Source organism: Eschrichtius robustus, chromosome 8 (genome assembly GCF_028021215.1).
Source record: "Eschrichtius robustus isolate mEscRob2 chromosome 8, mEscRob2.pri, whole genome shotgun sequence".
Classification (NCBI taxonomy): Eukaryota; Metazoa; Chordata; class Mammalia; order Artiodactyla; family Eschrichtiidae; genus Eschrichtius; species Eschrichtius robustus.
The window spans coordinates 112,101,922-112,124,277 of NC_090831.1; the positions used below are offsets into that span (position 1 = coordinate 112,101,922).

A 22,356-nucleotide genomic window follows, 5' to 3' on the forward strand; every position below is an offset into this window, starting at 1 on the left:
TGGTAACTTAAAAAATACTTCCATAAGATGTTACGGAAAAACCCGAACGAACTTTTTGGCCAACCCAATAATTAATACTTTTGACTTCTACATTCTAACAAGAAGGGGTCTAAGTTTAGACAATGTTATCATCAAAGTCAATCACAAAATTAAGTAATGAAAAGAATACAATCTGTAGTACTAATACCAAACTGATAGGATTAGGGCTGGATGGACATTAATCTTGTGCGTCTTCAGGGTTTGAGCTCAAAGATGTTACAGTCTTCTGTGTGATGTAGAAACTGGTCTGTATTGTAGGGGTTTTTTCTACTCTTGCTTGCATGTGTGCTCCAAATGGAAGGATGGTTAAGAAATGAAAATCTCATGACCCTAAATATGTGTTCTTCCACAGGAGTGAGGAGATGGCCTAACAAGGTCTTGATCTGAGTGCTGTGTCTATTTGTATTCAAGCTTATTAATCATGTGGTCCAAACATTCTATATCATTACTGGATTTTTTTGTGCCTTTGTTCTAGCTGTTACTGAATTGGAAATGTGAAAATCTCCCTCTATAATTATGGATTTGTCTATTTCTCCTTGTAATTCTGTTAAATTTGCTTTCATATTTAAAGTCATGTTTTTGGTGCATACACAAATCTAGAATCATTTTATCTTCCAAGTGAATTGAGTATTTTTAATATTATGAAGTGACCCTCTATTTGTAGCAAAGATTTTCGCCTTAAAGTTTATTTTTTCTGTGCTTAACATTGCTACCATGGCTTTCTTTTGGTTAGCACTTGCATGATATAACTTTACTTTCCCCGTTTACTTTCAATCTGTGTGTGTGTGTGTGTGTGTGTGTGTGTGTATTTGTATATATGATATAACTTTCTCCACCCCTTCACTTTCAACCTTTGTATATCTTTAGTTTTAGATGCAGGTCCATTTAGACTAGAGTCCATGGATAAATGCAATGGCTATTAGCTTTGCCTTCCTAATGAGAAAAGTGTTTGCCAAAATCAACATTACTATTTCAGTAAAACATTTATTTTCTACAAACTACCTTTGCCAAGCACTAACATAAGCAAATGCTGGAAGAAAAGTAAATGGAAACAGAAATTTGGATCCTTATCCAAACCAAATTAATTATAAGGTGGTAAATAAAGAATCAAAGATTCTAACCTCTGTTCCCCATAATTCCTCACAAGAGATTGCTGTTCCCTAGGAGCATGCCTTGAAGACAGCCCCTTGTCAGGGGGCAGGTTGGGGCCACCATGCTCCTCTTGAAGCACACGAACAAAGACCAATAGCAGCACTGGAGACCAACGATGCAGACTGCAATTTGGCCCAGTTAAGGAGATATCTGCCCTTTTCCCCCCAGCCCTTACTCATCCTAACACAACAAGGAACTAGCACTCAGAAGAAAGGGGGGATGAATGTAAATAGCAAAAGTCCAGTTCCCTCCCACTTCCTCAGTCAACCAGAGCTAGGGACAGATCTAGGGGGTAACGAGAAGGAGGGCATTGAATCGAGTTTGAAATTGAAGTTTAAATTGTACTTAATACCAAATACCAGAACGAAATCTTAAATACCAAAATGAAAGGAAGTGGCTGAAAAGTTGTGGGATCTGGCCAACACATCCTTAATGAGAAGGGGGATTTCACCATTGCACAGTTCAGGTGCACTTATTGGTGGCAGTGGGGTGGGTACCATTTCTTGATTTTTATCATGAAACTTCACCCTGAGCCTGGAGCCAACTTTCTCTTTTGAGGTGATTTATCCTATCTGTTCGTTGTTGAACAGGCTGGGGGCATTCTTACTACCTCATTTCCAAGTGTTCAGAAGAATAATGCTTCACTATAGTCCCCAAATTTAGACATAGTACGTAAACTAACAGTATAAATATTCTACCAATGATACAGGGATCAGGAAAGACTTCACTAAGGGGATGGCCTTTGAGCTAAGTCTTGGTTAGTTGACTGGCTGGGACAGATCTTAAGATCTGGAAACTGTTGGAGTGGTTTTGCCTTACACTGGAACATTCTAGACCCCGATAGTCTGAGGAAGGCCTGACGGGTACTAGATGACCCCAGGGCTCCCAGGATCCAATATGGCTTCCTCAGCCAAATTATGACGAGGTCTCTACAGCCACATAACCACTAACTTCTGTGATGTCATAAATAACTTTGACTTCCCTAGTCATCTCATATGCTCATGTAAGCCTCTGCTCAACAAATTCAAAATGATATAATCACACAAAATAAATCACATTCCTAACACAATTTACATTTGGCCATGTTGCTAACATGACCTTTTTCCTCCTGATTCCCACATCGATAATTGTGCCTTTTTGAGGACTGTTTTGGTTTTTCTTTCCCTCTTTTCTTACTCTTACTATATTGCCTTTTATACTGCAGGCTTAGAGGTGATGAATGCATCAAAACATTGGAGGAGGAAAGGTTGCTGCACAGGCAAAGCTGCCTTCCCAGGAAGCAGAAGCTGGCTCCATAAGGAGTATGTCCCATAACCTTCTCTGATAAGATCACAGAAAAGGAGAACAAAAACACAGACCGACATCAAAGTCCTTGGTTGAAGTTTACTGCAGGTCTTCCTTCCACTTGCACTTAAAGGCAAAGAATTTATTTCCACTGTATTCTGTCTAGAATAGGAGAGTAAGTTTAAAAAAAAAAAAGAGTTAAAAAGGAACAGGTGCTTAAGAAAATCATTTTAAATTTATCTGGGGAAGAAAGAGGTCCTAATGAAATCTCTTTTCTTAAAATGTACTGACTCCAGCTAAGCTTCAACTAAACAGTACTGCCTAGTATAATTCATAACATGATTTTCTCTCAGAGCCTTTGTACTTGCTGTTTCCCCTGCCTGCCAAGGTCTTCCCCTAGGCATCCATCTGGCTCATCCCTTTACTTGCTTCAGGTCTCTGCTCAAAAGCCTGGTCAGAGAGACTTTCCTGGACACTCCATCAAGAGAGCCACCCCTACCAAGGCCCACCCACCAGAGCACTCCCTATGCTCTTTATTTTTCCCTTATTTCTCACCACAGCAATTTTCATCACCTAAGTGCTTTTTCAAGTATTGGTCTTTTTTCTCTCAGTAGTACATAACCTCCACAAGGACTGTCCATTTTATTACACCGGGAACAGTCCCTGGCAATTAGTAGGCATTGAATAAATATTTGTTGAATTAATGAAAGAATGAATAAATACAATTTTCAAAGGTTTTTTTGAATTCCTATTTTTATTATGCACTAAAATAATTTTTCTCTGTAGGATTACTTGAAATATGATCATGTAAATATTTGGACTAAAAATCTTGAGATTTAAGTCCCAGCTCTGCCATTAATTTCTTGTGTAACCTGGTTAGATCATTTCTTGGAGTTTCACCTTGTGTGTCTGACACTATGGCTTGCAATCATGACTCTAAAATCCAACAGAAAAATAGATTCCATATATAAAAATTCTCTATGCATGTCACCTTTAGTAACATATGTATTACATAAAACAAGGTACAATTATAAAGGGTAATTAATTTTCAAGAAAGTGTGATCTAATACCTGCTCTATTTCTTTTTCTGGAAGGTCCAATCTTCTAAATCACTGACCTCAAAGAACATGTTATTTTTCGGAAACTAACGAAATATAAGCAGAGGCTATTAACCTCATGTTTAAGCTATTGCTTTGCCCTTTATTTTACTTTTCCATTATCTCCATTTCTACAGTATTACAAATCTCATGACACATAATGCCTCGTGCAGGCACCAAACATTTAAAGACTTTTTTTTTTTTAGCTCTACTTGGAAAACTATTCCAAATAAATTATCCACTAAGCTACAGACCAGGGGGAAATCAAGATGGGATGTACAGGAATAATGACTAAATCTGTTATGGGAAGATCATATTTAATTAGTTGAGACAATACATGTAAAGTGATTTGCATAGTGTCCCTGAAGATGTGCTTGATACGTTAGCTAACGATTATTATACTTAAAGAATCTGAGCTGATAAGAATCTTGCAAGCTCACCCAAGAAAATCTATGACTCTTCCATCAAATATTTAAAGAGAAAAGTCTCTTTTTCCGAATCCAATAAAGATCATTAGTCACACAACTGTGCAAAACGCAACTCGCTGTGGATAAAACTAAAGATCAACAAAGCAAAAGTCTTAACCAGTTTGCTCTAGTGTCTGCTCGAAGAAGGGACAAACATGGCAAACAACCGATGTGCAGAACCTTAGGGACAAATAGCTAGCTGTCCTGCCTCCACCCCTAAAATTTCCCGCCAGCCCCCTGCTCTCTACCTTCCCGCCCCTCGGGATGCCCTTTGACGCCCACTCCTCTGCTGCTAGTTCGCGTCATCCTCCGGGATCTCCCTTTCCTTCAGCCGAAATCCCGCGTAGCTGGCCCGTCTGAGGTCTCGCGAGGGTGAGCCCGTTGCCCTGGTAACGAGTGCTGCGCTTCGTGGTGAAGGGCGTGGCTGCGGCTGCTAAACGGCAGCAGTAGCGTTCCTTCCAGTCGCTGGGCTGTAGGTATCACGGGCAGGACGGCTGCTCCCTGCGCGCGGAAGGGACTGCTGGCCTCGCCGTGGGACTCGAGGCGAGGGTGAGGAGGCCGAGGCGGGACAGTGAAGTGCCGAGAGGGACAGTCCCTGCGCGAAACGAGCGCGCCCAGAAAAGGCGCCCCTCCCTCCACTGCCGTGTCGCGAAGTGACACGTGATTAATTAGGTTAAATTAGTCCTAATTTAACCTGTTTTGCCAGGTTTACCAAGAATCTTTAAACTGTTCCTTCTCTATAATAACTTCGCCACCAGGAATCGTGGCTTCATCGTCGTTCCCGCCAAGAAGGGAAGTCATCGTTCCTGCCCCGAGACTGCCGCGGCGCCGCTGGGCGAGGCCGCGCCTGCTGTGGCCTCTCTCGCTTCTGACGTGGAAGGTAGGCACGGAGCGCTTATTAGATCCATCTGTGTGTGTGCCTCTCCTGAAGCTCAGGTTTTACTCCGCAGCAGTTCAGCACGTTGGTGCGCCTCATACGCTCAAGTAAGGAAACAGAATCAAGATTTATGCCAGTCCAGTTTTCCAAATTCGGAGTTGTGATCCCCAGACGGAAACTTCAGTCTCTTACTACTGAAGGTGTCACCCATAAGACAGACTGCTCTGTGGCATTCGTAAAGTTATTCGCTATGGAGCTTGGGCTTTATTGTTTGTGGTCCACGCTCGAAAACCCACTTTTTGTAGAGAGGAGCATAAACTAGTAGATTCGAAATTAGTAAATTCCTTTGGTCTCTCAAAAACAGTAGACTCTTGACAAGGAATTTCTATTATTTCATTGTCTTAATTACCACTTGAGAGGTCATTGTCGATACAACCTTCTGATAACTATTGAAATTCCAGTAAGACTAATATGATCGAATATTAGAACAGAGACATTCTACAGAATATTAACCAAAATATAGAGAAAAAAACCTACTGTCATTTGAACTTTTGGTCAAATGAAAATTAAGCCGAAAAAAAAATTAACTGTATTGCTACAACTCACTGCCTGAATAAGTAACTGTAATTTTTCTCTGATGCATGATCTTTTCAATGCCTCAGAATCATTCTGAACTCGCTATTGCTGTGTGGCATTTAACTGTAAATCTAGGATGTAATGATTTGGTTATGTACCCTGGAAATTCCTTTTTCAATTAAATTATTTACGTGATTTGTCTTATTGTGACTTGTCTCTATCTTATAAAAATGGAAAATTTCTTCAAATCTTTGAAATTAAAGGTTTAATTAGCTGTGTCTTAATTTACTTTTTAGAGAAGCCTGTTGTCACTGTTAATTAAATAAAATTGAATATATTTGGAGGGTACACATTTAATGTGTACTTAAAAAGAAAACTGTCAAATAAGTTCCTTACAAATTGTTTTACAGCCTACCTACATAATAAAAGAAATTTCGAGCCAAATATTGGAAGAGATGTCAGAGGATTCAGAAAAGGAAGACTATTCAGACAGAACGATCAGTGAAGATGAATCAGTATGTTTTTCTCAACTTAATCCTACTTAGAAATAAAACTTGTTATAAAATATAAATTCCTAGTAAAAATACTATAAATTCAGTTGGCTGTAAAAATCTGTTGGATATTTAAATCACTTTTCACTGAATTTGGGAAATAAATTGATTGAAAGCAAAGCTATTAATGTGTGCAGTATGCCCTATCTAGAAAGAGAATCTATATTAATTTTGGGGGTTTTTTGAGAAAATATTTTGGCTGAGATTCTTCTGAGTTTTATTAAAATGTGTGTAATAAGTAATTATTAGGGTTTTATTTTTATAATTCATGTCCACTTATTTTCTTATATGTACTAATTCTATGTTACATTATAATGTGTATCATAATAGTGAAACCTATTTCTAAACCTACTGTGTGTCACCATCATAGATTTCACGTGGCACTGTTGTAACAAAGGAAAGTACATGGAGGAAGAATGGGGGAGGGGAGAAACAAAATGCAGTAGTTACAAATATTTTGTCTGGTCCCAGCACATATTTCTAAGAAATTTCCTTCACATTTTAGTAAAGTATAAATTATCTATGTAAGTTAAGGTCCCTAAATAAATTCCCCAAATGATGTATAACCCTTTAAGTCAATGGCTTTCTTCCCCCCCCCCCAGTAAATTTATTTATTTATTTATTTTTGGCTGCATTCCTTGCTGCGCGTGAGCTTTCTCTAGTTGCGCCGAGTGGGGGCTACTCTTCGTTGCGGTGTGCGGGCTTCTCATTGCGGTGGCTTCTCTTTGTTGGGGAGCACAGGCTCTAGGCGCGAGGGCTTCAGTAGTTGTGGCACTCGGGCTGAGTAGTTGTGGCTCGCGGGCTCTGGAGTGCTGGCTCAGTAGTTGTGGCGCACAGGCTTAGTTGCTCCGCGGCATGTGGGATCTTCCCGGACGAGGGCTCAATCCAGTGTCCCCTGCATTGGCAGGCGGATTCTTCACCACTGAGCCACCAGGGAAGTCCCGTCAATGGCTTTCTGTGTTTCTTTTTGCTGCTTTTTTTGGTTAATTTTAGTCCTAATTTAACCTGTTTTGCCAGGTTTACCAAGAATCTTTAAACTGTTCCTTCTCTATAATCATTAATATGACCTTACCTTGTGGAAGAAGAGAAATGAAAGATGAAAACTTTGTTTCAGGATATTTGAAGTGTTGGGTGCTTTGAGACCAATAGCCAATAATAACCTTGAATTTTTTCATTTATTAAAGATTAAAGACACTCAATTCTAAGTACTAAGGTAGATGTAAAAAATTTCTGGATTGGGAAACCGCTGGTTTTTAAAAGATAAATAATTTAAAACTCTCTTGTTTTAGGATGAGGATACCTTTATGAAGTTTGTAAATGAAGACATCCATCAGTGTGCACTTTTAACAGGTTTGAGATTATTCATATATTCCCCCTTCTCTTTCTGATAGTACCTTAAGTGGATGAAAAATGAGAGAGCGCTAGAAAAAAAAGTCAGTGAATGATATAGGGAATTATTATTCTGTTATTGGTAAGGAGATATGTATTTACTTTTATAAGAATATTTTGGACTTCAAACTTTTTTTTTAATTGAAGTATAGGTGATTTACACAATTCTGTTAGTTTCGGGTATACAGAAAAGTGACTCAGTTGTATATATATATATTTTTTCAGATTATTTTCCATTATAGGTTATTTCAAGATAACATAATTCCCTGTGCTATTCAGTAAATCCTTGTTCTTATCTATTTTATATATAGTAGATTGTTAATCCCATACTCCTAATTTATCCCTCCCCCTTCCTTTCCCCTCTGATAACCGTTTGTTTTCTGTGTCTGTGAGTCTGTTTCTGTTTTGTATATAGATTCATTTGTATTATTTTCTAGATTCTATATATAAGTGATATAATATTTGTCTTCCTCTGTCTAACTTATTTCACTAAGTATAATACTCTCGAGGTCCATCTATGTTGTTGCAAATGGCAATATTTCATTCTTTTTATGGCTGAGTAATATTCCATTTTATATATATATATATATATGTATCTATATACACCACATCTTCTTAAGCCAGTCATCTGTTGATGGGCACATGGGTTGCTTCCATGTCTTGGCTATTGTAAATACTGCTGCTATGAACATTGGGGTGTATGTATCTTTTTAAATTAGAGCTTTAGTTATTTCTGGATATATACCCAGGAATGGGATTGCTGGATCATATGGTAGCTCTACTTTTAGCTTTTTAAGGAACCTCCATATTGTTTTCCATAGTGGCTGCACCAATTTACGTTCCCACCGACAGTGTAGGAGGGTTCCCTTCTCTCCACACCCTCTCCAGCTTTATTATTTGTAGACTTTTTGATGATAGTCTTTCTGACCTGTTTGAGTGATACCTCATGGTGCTTTTGATATACATTTCTCTAATAATTAGCGGTGTTGAACATCTTTTCATGGGCCTGTTGGTCATCTCTATGTCTTCTCTGGAAAAATATCTAAATAAGTCTTCTCATTTTTTGACTGGGTTGTTTTTTGTTTGTTGGTTGGTTTTTAAATTTTATTGGCGTATAGTTGATTCACAATGTTGTTTTAGTTGCAGGTGTACAGCAAAGTGATTCAGTTATACATATACATATGTTCATTCTTTTTCAGATTCTTTCCTCATATAGGTTATCACAGAATACTGAGTAGAGTTCCCTGTGCTATACAGTAGGTCCTTGCTGGTTATCTATCTTATATATAGTGGTGTCTGTATGTAATCCCAAGCTCCTGATTTATTCCTCCCTGGCCAACATTTCCCCTTTGGTTACCATAAGTTTGTTTTCAAAATCTATTAAGTCGGTTTCTGTTTTGTAAATAAGTTCATTTGTATCATTTTTAAAAATTAGATTCCACATATGAGTGATTTCATATGATATTTGTCTTTCTCTGTCTGACTTATTAGTATGATAAGCTCTAGGTTCATCCATGTTGCTACAAATGGCATTATTTTTATGGCTGAGTAATATTCCATTGTATATATGTACCACATCTTCTTTATCCATTCCTCTGTCAGTGGACAGTTAGGTTGCTTCCATGTCTTGGCTGTTGTAAATAGTGCTGAACATTGGGGTGCATGTAGCTTTTCAGTTATGGTTTTCTCTGGATATGTGCCCAGAAGTGGGATTGCTGGATCATTGTAGTTCTATTTTTAGTTTTTTAAGGAACCTCCAGACTGTTCTCCATAGTGGCTGTACCAATTTACATTCCCACCAACAGTGCAGGAGGGTTCCCTTTTCTCCACACCCTCTCCAACATTTATTGTTTGTAGACTTGTTGATGATGGCCATTCTGACTGGTGTATGGTGATACCTCATTGTAGTTTTGATTTGCATTTCTCTGATAATTAGTGATGTTGAGCATCTTTTCATGTGCCTGTTGGCCATCTGTATGTCTCCTTTGGAGGAATGTCTATTTAGATCTTCTGCCCATTTTTTGATTGGGTTGTTTGTTTTTGTTTTTTTTGTTTTTATTTGTATAATTTGAGATTAATCCCTAGTTGGTCACTTCGTTTGCAAATGTTTTCTCCCATTCTGTGGGTCTGTTCGTTTTGGTTATGGTTTCCTTTGCTGTGCAGAAACTTTTAAGTTTAATTAGATCCCATTTGTTTATTTTTGCTTTATTTTCATTACTCTAAGAGGTGGATCAAAGAACATAATTGTTGCAATTTATGTCAAAGAGTGTTCTCCCTATGTTTTCCTTTAGGAATTTTTTAGCGTCTGGCCTTACGTTTAGGTCTTTGATCCATTTTGACTTTATGTGTGTATATGGTGTTAGAGAATGTTCTAATTTCATTCTTTTGCATGCAGCTGTCCAGTTTTCCCAGCACCACTTCTTGAAGAGACTGTCTTTTCTCCATTGTATATTCTTGCCTCCTTTGTCATAGATTAATTGACCATAGGGGTGTGGGTTTATTTCTGGGCTTTCTATCCTGTTCCATTGATCTATGTGTTTATTTTTGTGCCAGTACCACACTGTTTTGTAGTATAGTCTGAAGTCAGGGAGCCTGATTCTTCCAGCTCTGTTTTTCTTTCTCAGGATTGATTTGGCTATTCAGGGTCTTTTGTGTTTCCATACAGATTTTAAATTTTTTGTCCTAGTTCTATGAAAAAATGCCATCGGTAATTTGATAAGGATTGCACTGAATCTGTAGATTGCCTTGGATAGTATACTCATTTTGACAATATTGATTCTTCCGATCCAGGAGCATGGTATATCTTTCCATCTGTTTGTATCATCTTCGATTTCTTGCATCAGTGTCTTATAGTTTTCAGAGTACAAGTCTTTTGTCTCCTTAGTAGGTTATATTTTTTGATGCAGTGGTGAATGGGATTGTTTCCTTAATTTCTCTTCCTGATCTTTTGTTGTTAGCGTATAGGAATGCAAGAGATTTCCGTGTATTAATTTTGTATCCTGCAACTTTACCTAATTCATTGATGAGCTCTAGTACCTTTCTGGTATCATCTAGAGGATTTTCTGTGTATAATATGCCATCTGCAAACAGTGGTAATTTAACTTCTTCTTTTCCAATTTCGATTCCTTTTATTTCTTTCTCTTCTCTTACTCCTGTAGCTAGGACTTCCAAAACTATGTTGAATGAAAGTGGTGACAGTGGACATCCTTGTCTTGTTCCTGATATTAGAAGGAATGCTTTTAGCTTTTCACCATTGAAAATGATGTTAGCTGTGGGTTTGTCTTATATGGCCTTTATTATGTTGAGGTAAGTTCCCTCTATGCCCACTTCTGGAGAGTTTTTATCATAAATGGGTGTTGAATTTTGTCAAATGCTTTTTCTGCATCTATTGAGATGATTATATGGTTTTTATTCTTCAATATGTTAATGTGGTGTATCACACTGATTGATTTGCAGATGTTGAAGAATCCTTGCATCCCTGGGATAAATCATGGTGTATGATCCTTTTAATGTAGAATATGCTTGGGAGTGTTCCTTCCTCTGCAAGTTTTTGGGAGAGTTTGAGAAGGATGGGTGTTAGCTCTTCTCTAAATGTTTGATAGAATTCGCCTCTGAAGCCATCTGGTCCTGGACTTTTGTTTGTTGGAAGTTTTTCAATCACTGTTTCAATTTCAGTACTTCTGATTGGTTTGTTCATATTTTCTGTTTCTTCCTGGTTCAGTCTTGGAAGGTTGTACCCTTCTAAGAATTTGTCCATTTCTTCTAGGTTGTCCATTTTATTGGCTTATAGTTGTTTGTAGTAGTCTCTTATGTTCCTTTGTATTTCTGTGGTGTCCATTGTAACTTCTCCTTTTTCATTTCTAATTTTATTGATTTGAACCCTCTCCCTTTTTTTCTTGAGTCTGGCTAAAGATTTATCAATTTTGTTTATCTTTTCAAAGATCCAGCTTTCAGTTTCATTGATCTTTTCTATTGTTTTCTTTGTTTCTATTTCATTATTTCTCCTCTGATCTTTATGATTTCTTTCCTTCTACTAACATTGAGTTTTGTTTGTTCTTCTTTCTCTAGTTGCTTTAGGTGTAAGATTTAGGTTGTTTGAGATTTTTATTGTTTTCTGAGGTAAGATTTTATTGCTGTCAACTTCCCTCTTAGAACTGCTTTTGCTGCGTCCCATAGGTTTTGGATCATCGTGTTTTCATTGTCATTTGTCTCTAGGTATTTTTTGATTTCCTTTTTGATTTCTTCTGTGATCCATTGGTCGTTTAGTAACATATTGTTTAGGCTCCATGTGTTTGTGTTTTTTACAGTTTTTTCCCTGTAACTGATTTCTAATCTCATAACGTTGTGGTTGGAAAGGTTGCTTGATATGATTTCAATTTTCTTAAATTTACTGAGGCTTGATTTGTGGCCCAACATGTGATCTATCCTGGAGAATGTTCCAGGTGCACTTAAGAAGGAAGTCTATTCTGCTGCTTTTGGATGGAATGTTCTATAAATATCAATTAAGTCCATCTGGTGAATGTGTCATTTAAGGCCTGTGTTTCCTTGTTGATTTTCTGTCTAGATGATCCGTGCATTTCTGTGCCTATTTAAATGATCATGTGGTTTTTGGCTTTCCTCTTGGTAATGTGGTGTATCACATTGATTGATTTCCGTATGTTGAACTATCCTTGCGAACCTGGAATGAATCCAACTTGACCATAGCGTATGATCCTTTTTATGTATTTGGCTTACTAATATTTTGTTAAGGATTTTTTGCATGTATATTCATCAAAGATATTGGCCTGTAATTTTCTTTTTTTGTAGTCCCTTTTTGGTTTTGGTATCAGGGCGATGGTAGCTTAATAGAATAAGTTTGGAAGTGTTCCCTCATCTTCAGTTTTTTGGAATAGTTTGAGAAGGATCAGTGTAAGTTCTTCTTTGTATGGTCCGTAGAATTCTCCAGTGAAGCCATCTGGTCCTGGACTTTTGTTTGCAGGAAGGTTTTTTTTTTACCGATTCTATTTCACTTGTAGTGATTGGTCTGCTCAAGTTATCTGTTTCTTCTTGACTCAGTTTTGGCAGGCTCTGTGTTTCTAGAAACTATTTGTTGGCATATAATTCCTCATAGTATTCTCTTACAGTTTTTTGTATTTCTGCGATATTGGTTGTTATTTCTCCTCTTTCATTTCTTATTTTGTTTATTTGGGTCCTCACTCTTTTCTTCTTGGCAGGCCTGGCTAGAGGTGTGTCGATTTTGTTTATCTTTTCAAAAAAACCAGCTCTTGGGTTTTTTATCTTTTCTATTGTTTTTTGGATCTCTATTTTATTTATTTCTTCTTTTAACATTATTATTTCCTTCCTTTTGCTGACATTGGTTTTTTCCTTGTTCTTTTTTTTTAATTCTTTTAGGTGGTAGGTTAGGTTGTTTTTTTGAGTCTTTTTTTTCCTTCTTGAGGAAAGCCTATATCACTATGATCTTCTGTCTTAGAACTGCTTTTGCTGTATCCCATAGATTTTGTAAGTTTGTGTTTTCATTTTCCTTTGTGCTCAGGTATTTTCCAATTTCTTCTTTGATTTCATCACTTACCCATTGGTTTTTTCAGTAGCATGTTGCTTAGTCTCCATGTGTTCATTCTTCTCCCATTTTTCTTTCTGTGGTTGATTTCTAGTATCATACCATTGTGGTCAGAAAAGATGCTTGAGATAATTTCTATCCTCTTAAATTTGTTGAGACTTGTTTTGTAACCTAATATGTGGTCTATCCTAGAGAACGTTCCATGTGCGCTTGAAAAGAATGTGTATTCAGGGGTGGGGGGCTTGATGTAGTGTCCTGTAGGTATCAAGTCCAACTGGTTGTGTCATTTGGGACCTCTGTTGCCTTACTGATTTTCTGTCTGGAAGATCTGTTCATTAATGTCAGTGGGGTGTTAAAGTTTCCTACTATTATTGTATTCCTGTCAATCTCTCTCTTTATGTCTGTTAGTATTTGTTTTGTATATTTAGGTGTTCCTATATTGGGGGCATATATGTAAATGAGTATAATATCCTCATCTTGTATCGCTCCCTTTATCATTATATACTGTCCTTCTTTGTCTTTTTTTTTTTTTTTTTTTTTTAGTTTATTTATGGCTGTGTTGGGTCTTCGTTTCTGTGCGAGGGCTTCCTCTAGTTGCGGCAAGTGGGGGCCACTCTTCATCGCGGTGCGCGGGCCTCTCACTATCGTGGCCTCTCTTGTTGCGGAGCACAGGCTCCAGATGCGCAGGCTCAGCAATTGTGGCTCACGGGCCGAGTCGCTCCACGGCATGTGGGATCTTCCCAGACCAGGGCTTGAACCCGTGTCCCCTGCATTGGCAGGCAGACTCTCAACCACTACGCCACCAGGGAAGCCCACTCTTTGTCTTTCTTTATGGCCTTTGTTTAAAGTCTCTTTTGTCTGATATGAGTATTGCTATTCCTACTTTCTTATTGTTTCCATTTGCGTGAAATATCCTTTTCCATCGCCTCACTTTCAATCTGTGTGTCTTTTGCCCTAAAGTGAGTCTCCTGTAGGCAGCATACTGTTGGTGTTTGCTTTTTAATCCAGTCTGTCACTCTTTTGATTTGAGGATTTAGTCCATTGACATTTAAAGTAATTATTGATAGGTATGTACTTATTGCCATTTTATTTATTTTTCTTCTATTTTATTTTATTTTTTATTTATTTATTTTAACATCTTTATTGGAGTATAATTGCTTTACAATGGTGTGTTAGTTTCTGCTTTATAACAAAGTGAATCAGCTATACATATACATATATCCCCATATCTCCTCCCTCTTGTGTCTCCCTCCCACCCTCCCTATCCCACCCCTCTAGGTGGTCACAAAGCACCGAGCTGATCTCCCTGTGCTATGCAGCTGCTTCCCACTAGCTATCTGTTTTACATTTGGTAGTGTATATATGTCCATGCCACTCTCTCACTTTGTCCCAGCTTACCCTTCCCACTCCCCATGTCCTCAAGCCCATTCTCTACATCTGCATCTTAAATTTTTTTTTTTTTAATTAATTAATTTATTTATTTTTGCTGTGTTGGGTCTTCGTTTCTGCGCAAGGGCTTTCTCTAGTTGCGGCAAGTGGGGGCCACTCTTCATCGCGGTGCGCGGGCCTCTCACTATCGCGGCCTCTCTGGCTGCGGAGCACAGGCTCCAGATGCGCAGGCTCAGCAGTTGTGGCTCACGGGCCCAGCCGCTCCGCGGCATGTGGGATCTTCCCAGACCAGGGCTCGAACCCATGTCCTCTGCATCGGCAGGCAGATTCTCAACCACTGCGCCACCTGGGAAGCCCTACATCTGCATCTTTATTCCTGTTCTGCACCTAGGTTCTTCAGAACCCTTTTTTTTTAGATTCCATATATATGTGTTAGCATACGGTATTTGTTTTTCTGTTTCAGACTTACTTCACTCTGTATGACAGACTCTAGGTCCATCCACCTCACTGCAAATAACTCAATTTCGTTTCTTTTTATGGCTGAGTAATATTCCATTGTATATATGTGCCATATCTTCTTTATCCATTCATCTGTCGATGGACACTTAGGTTGCTTCCATGTCCTGGCTGTTGTAAATAGAGCTGCACTTAATTGCCATTTTAAACCTTGTTTTCTAGTTGTTTTTGTAGTTCTTTCTTGTTCATTTCTTCTTCTTTTTGTTTTCCCTTTTGTGGTTTAATGGTTTTCTTTTGTATTATGCTTGAGTTCCTTTCTTTTTGGTTTCTGTGAATCTATTGTATCTTTTTGATGTGTGGTTACCCTGGTTTTCAAGTATGTTGACCCATAACTATATCTGCTTGCTTTAAACTGATAGTCATACAAGTTTAAACACATTCTAAAAGATCTTCATTTTTATACTCCCCTCCCCTACATTTTGTGATTTTGATGTCCTGTTTTACATCCTCATGCTTATCCTTTTACCATTAATAGTAGTTATAATCACTTTTACAATTTTTTTGGATTTTTAAAAATTTATGTACTGACTTATTTAAGTGATCTTTAATCCTTTCATATATTTGCCTTTCCTATAGATACTTGCTTCTTTTCTATTTAGAGAAGACCTTTCAATATTTCTTTTAGGTTAGGTTTAATATTGCTGTATTCTTTCAGTTTTTGCTTGTCTGAGACATTCTTTATCTCTCCTCCTATTCTGAATGATAATCTTGCTGGGTAGAGTATCCCAGGTTGCAGGGTTTTCCCTTTCAGGACTTTGAATATATCATGCCACTCCCTTCTGATCTGCACAGTTTCTGCAGAGAAATCAGCTGATAGCCTTATGGGAGTTCCCTTGTAACTGACTCTGTTTTTCTCTTCCTGCCTTTAGAATCCTCTCTTTATCTTTAACTTTTGGCATTTTAATTCTGATAATGTCTTGGTGTGGGTCTGTTTGTGTTCATCTTGTTTGGGACCCTCTGTGCTTCCTGTACCTGGATATTGGTTTCCTTCTTTAGATTTTAGGAAGCGTTCAGCCATAATTTCTTCAAGTACATTTTCAATCCCCTTTTCTCTCGCTTCTTCTTCTGGAACCCTATTATGCGTAGGTTGGCACTCTTTATATTATCCTGTAAACCTCATGTGTTGCTTTCATTTTGTTGTCTTTCTGACTGCTATTCTGATTGGGTGATTTCCATTATTCTGTCTTCCAGATCACTTATTTATTCTTCTGCAGCACTTAGTCTGCTATTCATTGCTTCTAGATTGGTTTTTTACTTGGCAATTGAATTAGCTAATTTTGACTGTTTCATTTTTATAGTCTAGTTCCTTATTACAGTGATCTGCATTTCTATTGATAATCTTTCTTAATTCCTTTAGCATTTTTATTACTTCCTTTTTGAAGTTGGGGCTTAGAAGACCAGTGAGGTCTGTTTCATTAGTTGTTCTTTCAGGGGAGTTCTCCTGTTTTTTTAATTGGGAGTAGTTCCTCTGCTTTTTCATTTTACTTAACTTTCTCTGTCTCTATGAATTTAGGAGAAACAGTTATCTACTGTGGTCCTGAAGGGGTGTTTTTATGTGGGAGCATCCCTGTGTAGACTGTGTGAGTTCAGTATTTTTGGTGTGAGAGCTGGTTTTGGTATGGATACCAGCCACATCTTTCTTCAGAGTTTGCTGGCCATTATCCCCTTGATAAGGGGTGTGATTTGTTTTGTAGTGTCTAAACTCTGTGCTTGATGTGAAGTGGGGTTTCCTCTTTCTCTGTGGTTGTCATTGCCTCACTGGATTCTGGGTCTGCTCCCTGGTTTTGGAGTAGAAGTTCTGAGGGTTGGGTTCAGTGAGGTTCCATTGCCCTTGAGTGCGTGCCCTTCCCCAAAGGAGGTGATTGCTGAAGGAAGTGAGGCTCTTGTGGTCACAGCAAACCTATGCACTGCCTGTGTAGGTCTCTGCGGTTCCTCTCAGATGCAGCCCAAGGTCGTATCCCTTTCTCCATTGTGTTTGTCCCAGGTCTAGTACAAGGCTGTGGTGTAGAGTAGGCTGGGGCTGAGGATGTGGGCATTGTGGCTGCAGAAATTGAGGTGGCTGTGCTGCTGCCTGGGATCTGGGCTGCCTCTGTGGCACACTTCTCCCTGGACCTGTCTGCCACATACCTGGTGCTGAGCTGCAGCGTGGAGTGGGCGGAGCCAGCGCGCTCTCACTGGGGAACAGATTGCTTCACACTCCTCACCAGGACCTGTCTGCCCAAGATTCAGCACATAGCTGCTGCACGTTACTGTGGCACTGCCTTGTGTGTGTGCTGACAGTGGTCACCGCAGCTATGCCTGGATCACACCGCATGCACCCTGGTCTGATTCTGTGCAGTTAGACCAAATCTTTGCCCTGATCTCACACCAGGCTGTGGTGTGGTTTGAGCAGAGACGGGGCGTTCACCCCTTCCAATTGGGAAGTGCAGGAAGGCAGCAGCTGCCAGTGCAAGGCTCTCTCCACCTTGATTATTAGCAAGCCAGCTCACTTGCACTCCTCACAAGTAGAGTCTAGGCTTCTCCAGCCCTTCTCTCTGTCTCAGTGGATTTCCCCAGGCGAGAGGGCTTGTCTCCTTTGTGCAGGACCCCAGGACATGGATGCCCAGATTGTGAGTCTGTCTGCTCCCTCTCCAGGGTAAGGGTCTGCCCATATGGACCTTCTCTTCCTTATAGATCCCTCTCAGAGGCACAGGTCCTGACCTGATGCCTTTTTTTGCTGTCCTACCCAGTTACATGGAGATCTTTCTTGCAGCTTTAGTTGTATAGGAGATCTTCTGCCAGTTTCCAGTTAGTTTTCTCCGAGAATTGTGCCACATGTAGATTTTTTTTTTTAATGTATTTGTTGAGGAAGGTGAGCTCCACGTCCTCCTACTCTGTCTTCTTGATCCTCCCATGAAGTTCAAACTTTTAAGGTTTGTTTAAGGTTTGATTTTTAATTAAACTAAATGAAAGTGGTCATTATAAAGGACTTCACTTAACATAAGAATTTACCTTGACATTTCTTTAAATAATTAGCTCTTTAAATGCATTTACAGTATGATTCAAATTTTTATGGACACAATGTTTTGGAAGTACATCTTTATTTAAATGAAGTATGCCTGTGTGAAGAGTTTCCTTAATAAAGTCATTCACTTGCAAATGTATATGTATATGGCCATTTTGATGTATACTTGAGTTTTTAAATTTTATGCATTTAGAGTACTTTCAAAGACACATGAAAATATTTCTTCTAAATATTCACATATCTATCTGAAGATATTCTGAAATTGAAGATAAGGTTTTTATCCTTTTTTTTTTTTGATAATTTTCACCGCCATCCTATAACAAATCTTCCTTTTTGAGATAACAACTGTTCTCAGTTTGGTATGTATCCTTCTAGACCTTTTTCTTTGCATTTATACACATACCTATACCCATATTGATAGAAAGTTTATAGTACTATTGTGCAGACTTCTTTGCCCACTTTTTTGTCTTTAAAATTTTGCCTGTCTGTTGGAAGAAAGAAGGTACCTCACTATTTTAAGTAACATTTCCTTGATTGCTATAGAAATTGAGAATTATTTCATATGCTTGACTGTTTATATTCCACCTTGTTATGAATTGCCCATTCATAGTAATCCATTATTAACTTTGCTTTGGTTGCTTCTGTTGTTTAGAATTATTTTGATGTTAAGTTTATCATTATTCATTTGTGGCTCTTTATTTTTGTATCTGTTTAAGCTACAAAGACCTTCCCTACACCGAGGTCATGAATATAATCATCTAAATTTCCTTTAAGTACTTTTATCTACTTGTTTGAATTTTGGTATTTAATTTCTCTATGACTTACAAATAGTAAGAGGTATGGATCTAATTTTATTTTCCAACTCATAAATAGCTACGTTGCCATTTTTGAGTCATACTGTAAATTAGACAAAATGTGCTCTATTCATATAATGGAATACTAGATGATTAATAACTGTCGGATAAATGGATCTATATAAGAATCCTGAGAAGTAGCAAGAGAAGGTAATATTACCTCTTATTTACATATAGTAAGATTTATGTTCAAAGAGGCTGCATTGGCCAACCAAAATCATATAGAAACAAAGTGGTAGAATAGAACTCAGTTTGTCTGACTCTTAGTCCAGTTGCTATATCTGCTATTGTACAAAAAATAACCAAGAATTAAATCTAGCTAAAAAGCCACATTTCAGAGGTGAAAGAGCAAGAGGAGTCAGTGAGACAAAATGGAGAACCAAGTATGTGAAAGATAGAAAGAAAACTAGGAAGTGTAGCATCATAAAAAACAAGGGAAATGAGCTTAAGGAGGGATGATTATCAGCATCAAATTGATGCCCCACAGTTATCCCATTGAAAGAGGGCCACTGCATTACCTACTTGGGGCAACCCCATTGTATTCTATGCAAATTATGTTCCTGGTGTTGTGTCAAACAGTGGCCCTAGAATGAGAACTGAGAAGTTGTAACCGAGAGTTCACTAGCAACCTCTGAGAATATAGTTCCAGTAGGTGGTGAGGAATTATGGTCAGTGAGTGTCATTTAAGGCATTAGACAAATGTTGCCTCAGTGTGATTAAGTTTAAGAAGGCTCAGCAGTAGACAGTTTGCTAGAAAAGCTGTAAGAAACAAATGTCTTTGGAGTAACAGTGAGAATTTAGCATAAATTTATAGTATATGAGGTCAACAACTATTTTCTAGCTGTTGTGAAAACTTAATTATTACAAAATTTCATTAGTACTTTTATTTTTTTAAATGCCACGAAGTATAACATATTTATAACAATATCCACAAGTATTCATAAATTAATGTTATTGGAAAAAAAATAAACTATGTAAAAGAATTACAGGAATTGGGGTTTTCCTTCTTATCACTCATGATTGTGTTTGAATCCTTTTACAGCTGACTCTATTAGTGACCCATTTTTCCCCCGGACTACACAGATACTATTGGAATATCAGCTAGGGAGATGGGTGCCTCGTCTTCGTGAACCACAAGATTTATATGGTGTCTCTTCTTCTGGTCCGCTGAGCTTAGTTTTCGGGATTCAAACATTGGCAAACTTACTTTGCCACACTTGATTTCAATGAGAAGAATCATGGTATTAGAACAGTGTGTTCCAACAGAAATATAACATGAGCCTTGTATATAATTTAAAATTTTCTAGTAGTCACATTTAAAAACGTAAAAAAGGGACTTCCCTGGTGGTCCAGTGGTAAAGAATCCGCCTTCCAGTGCAGGGGACGTGGGTTCGATCCCTGGTAGGGGAACTAAGATCCCACATGCCACAGGGCAACTAAGATCCCACGCGCCACAACTACTGAGCTCACGTGCCTCAATGAGAGAGCCCACATACTGCAAACTACAGAGCCCATGTGCCCTATAGCCCACGTGCCACAACTACAGAGCCCATGTGCCCTGGAGCCCCTGTGCCACAACTAGAGAGAGAACCCACATGCCACAACTGGAGAGAAGCCCACGTGCCTCAACAAAGATCCCGCGTGCCACAACTGAGACCCAACACAGCCAAATAAATAAATAAATAATAAATAAATAAATAGAATTCATCCAGTAAAAAAAAAAAGGGGGTGGTGGGGGAGTGAAATTGATTTCAAAATACATTTTATTTAATCCAAATATAATCACAGTATTTTACATTTTTTTTAATATTATGTCTTCAAAATCTGGTCTGTATTTATACTTACATTTCAGTTCAATTCCAATTTCTCTATATCTTTGCCAAAACTTGTCTTTTATTTTTTGGATAATAGCCATCCTAACAGGTACAAGATGATGTCTCACTGTGGCTTTGATTTACATTTCCCTGAAGATTACTGATGTTAACAATGCAATCCATATCAAAATTCCAGTGGCATTTTTTTACAGAAATAAAAAACAACTCTAAATTCAGATGGAACCACAAAAGGCTACAAATAGCCTATCAATCTTGAGAAAGAAGAACAAAGCTGGAGGCATTACACATTCTGATTTCAAAATATATTACAAAGCTACTGTAGCCAAAACAGTATGGTACTAGCATAAACACACACATATAGGCCTATGGAACAGAATAGAGAGCCCATAAATAAATCCAGGCATATATGTCAACTGATATTTGACAAGAGTGCCAAGAATACACAATGGGGGAAATACAGTCTGTAAAAATGTTGTTGAGAAAATTGGATGTCAACATGCAAAAGAAAGAAATTGGAACCTTATACAAAACAATCAACTCAAAACAGATTAAAGACAAACTTAAGACCTGAAACTGTAATACTGCTAGAAATAAACAAGGGGGAACGCTTCATGACATTGTTTGTGGCAATGATATCATGGATATGACACTAAAAGCCCAGGCAACAAAAGCAAAAAGAGACAAGTGGGAATACATCAAACTAAAAAGCTTCTGCACGCAAAGGAAGAAATCAAGATAGTGAAAAGGCAGCCTATAGAATGGGAAAAATATTTGCAAAACATATATTTGATAAGGGGTTAATCTCTAAAATATATAAAGAAAAGCAGAAAAACTAATAACCAGATTTAAAAATGGGCTAAGAACTTGAATAGACATTTCTCTAAAGAAAACATACAAATGAACAACAGGTATATTTACTGACTTTTTTATGTGAACTGTTTGATAAAATACTTTGCCCATTTTGTTGTCAGTTGTACTTTTTGTTTTCTTCTTGGTCTGTATATGCTCTCTATATATTCAGGAGATTGGCTTACTATGTCGTATACGTTGCATACTTTTTTTCTTAGTTTGTCATTTACCTTTTATCATTGTCATTTAGAAATTTTTAATTTTTATGTAATCAGTATATCTACTGTTTTTCTCTCACTTCTGGGTTTTGAAATTCTCATGTTTCTCTTACACTTTTCAAGTTGTATTTTTTTGTGACTAAATTTTTATTCATTAGGAATCCATTTTTTTTTTTTTACTTTATTTATTTATTTATTTATTTTTGGCTGTGTTGGGTCTTCGTTTCTGTGCGAGGGCTTTCTACAGTTGTGGCAAGCGGGAGCCACTCTTCATCGCGGTGCGCGGGCCTCTCACTATCGCGGCCTCTCGTTGCGGAGCACAGGCTCCAGATGCGCAGGCTCAGCAATTGTGGCTCACGGGCCCAGTTTCTCTGCGGTATGTGGGATCTTCCCAGACCAGGGCTCGAACCTGCGTCCCCTGCATTGGCAGGCAGACTCTCAACCACTGTGCCACCAGGGAAGCCCTAGGAATCCATTTTTTAAAATTTTATTTATTTATTTATTTTTGGCTGTGTTGGGTCTTCGTTTCTGTGCGAGGGCTTTCTCTAGTTGCGGCGAGCGGGGGCCACTCTTCATCGTGGTGCGCAGGCCTCTCACTGTCGCAGCCTCTCTTGTTGCGGAGCACAAGCTCCAGACGCGCAGGCTCAGTAGTTGTGGCTCACGGGCCTAGTTGCTCCGCGGCATGTGGGATCTTCCCAGACC

At 38.3% G+C, this 22,356-nt stretch overlaps 1 protein-coding gene across 5 annotated transcripts in view; it reads left to right on the plus strand.

Moving 5' to 3' along the window:
* Positions 1 to 4,477: 4,477 nt before the first annotated feature.
* AGBL3 (AGBL carboxypeptidase 3) overlaps positions 4,478 to 22,356 on the plus strand; it is a 54,558-nt gene continuing 36,679 nt past the window's right edge. For 4 of the 5 annotated variants that reach the window (XM_068549490.1, XM_068549492.1, XM_068549494.1 and 1 more), the window contains exons 1-4: positions 4,478 to 4,588; positions 4,798 to 4,919; positions 5,903 to 6,007; positions 7,333 to 7,393. In XM_068549490.1, coding sequence (XP_068405591.1) covers positions 5,948 to 6,007; positions 7,333 to 7,393 — 121 coding nt within the window. In that variant the 5' untranslated portion in view covers positions 4,478 to 4,588; positions 4,798 to 4,919; positions 5,903 to 5,947. Of the gene's footprint in view, positions 4,920 to 5,902; positions 6,008 to 7,332; positions 7,394 to 22,356 lie in introns of all 5 variants that reach the window. The other variant, XM_068549491.1, reaches the window with a different exon arrangement.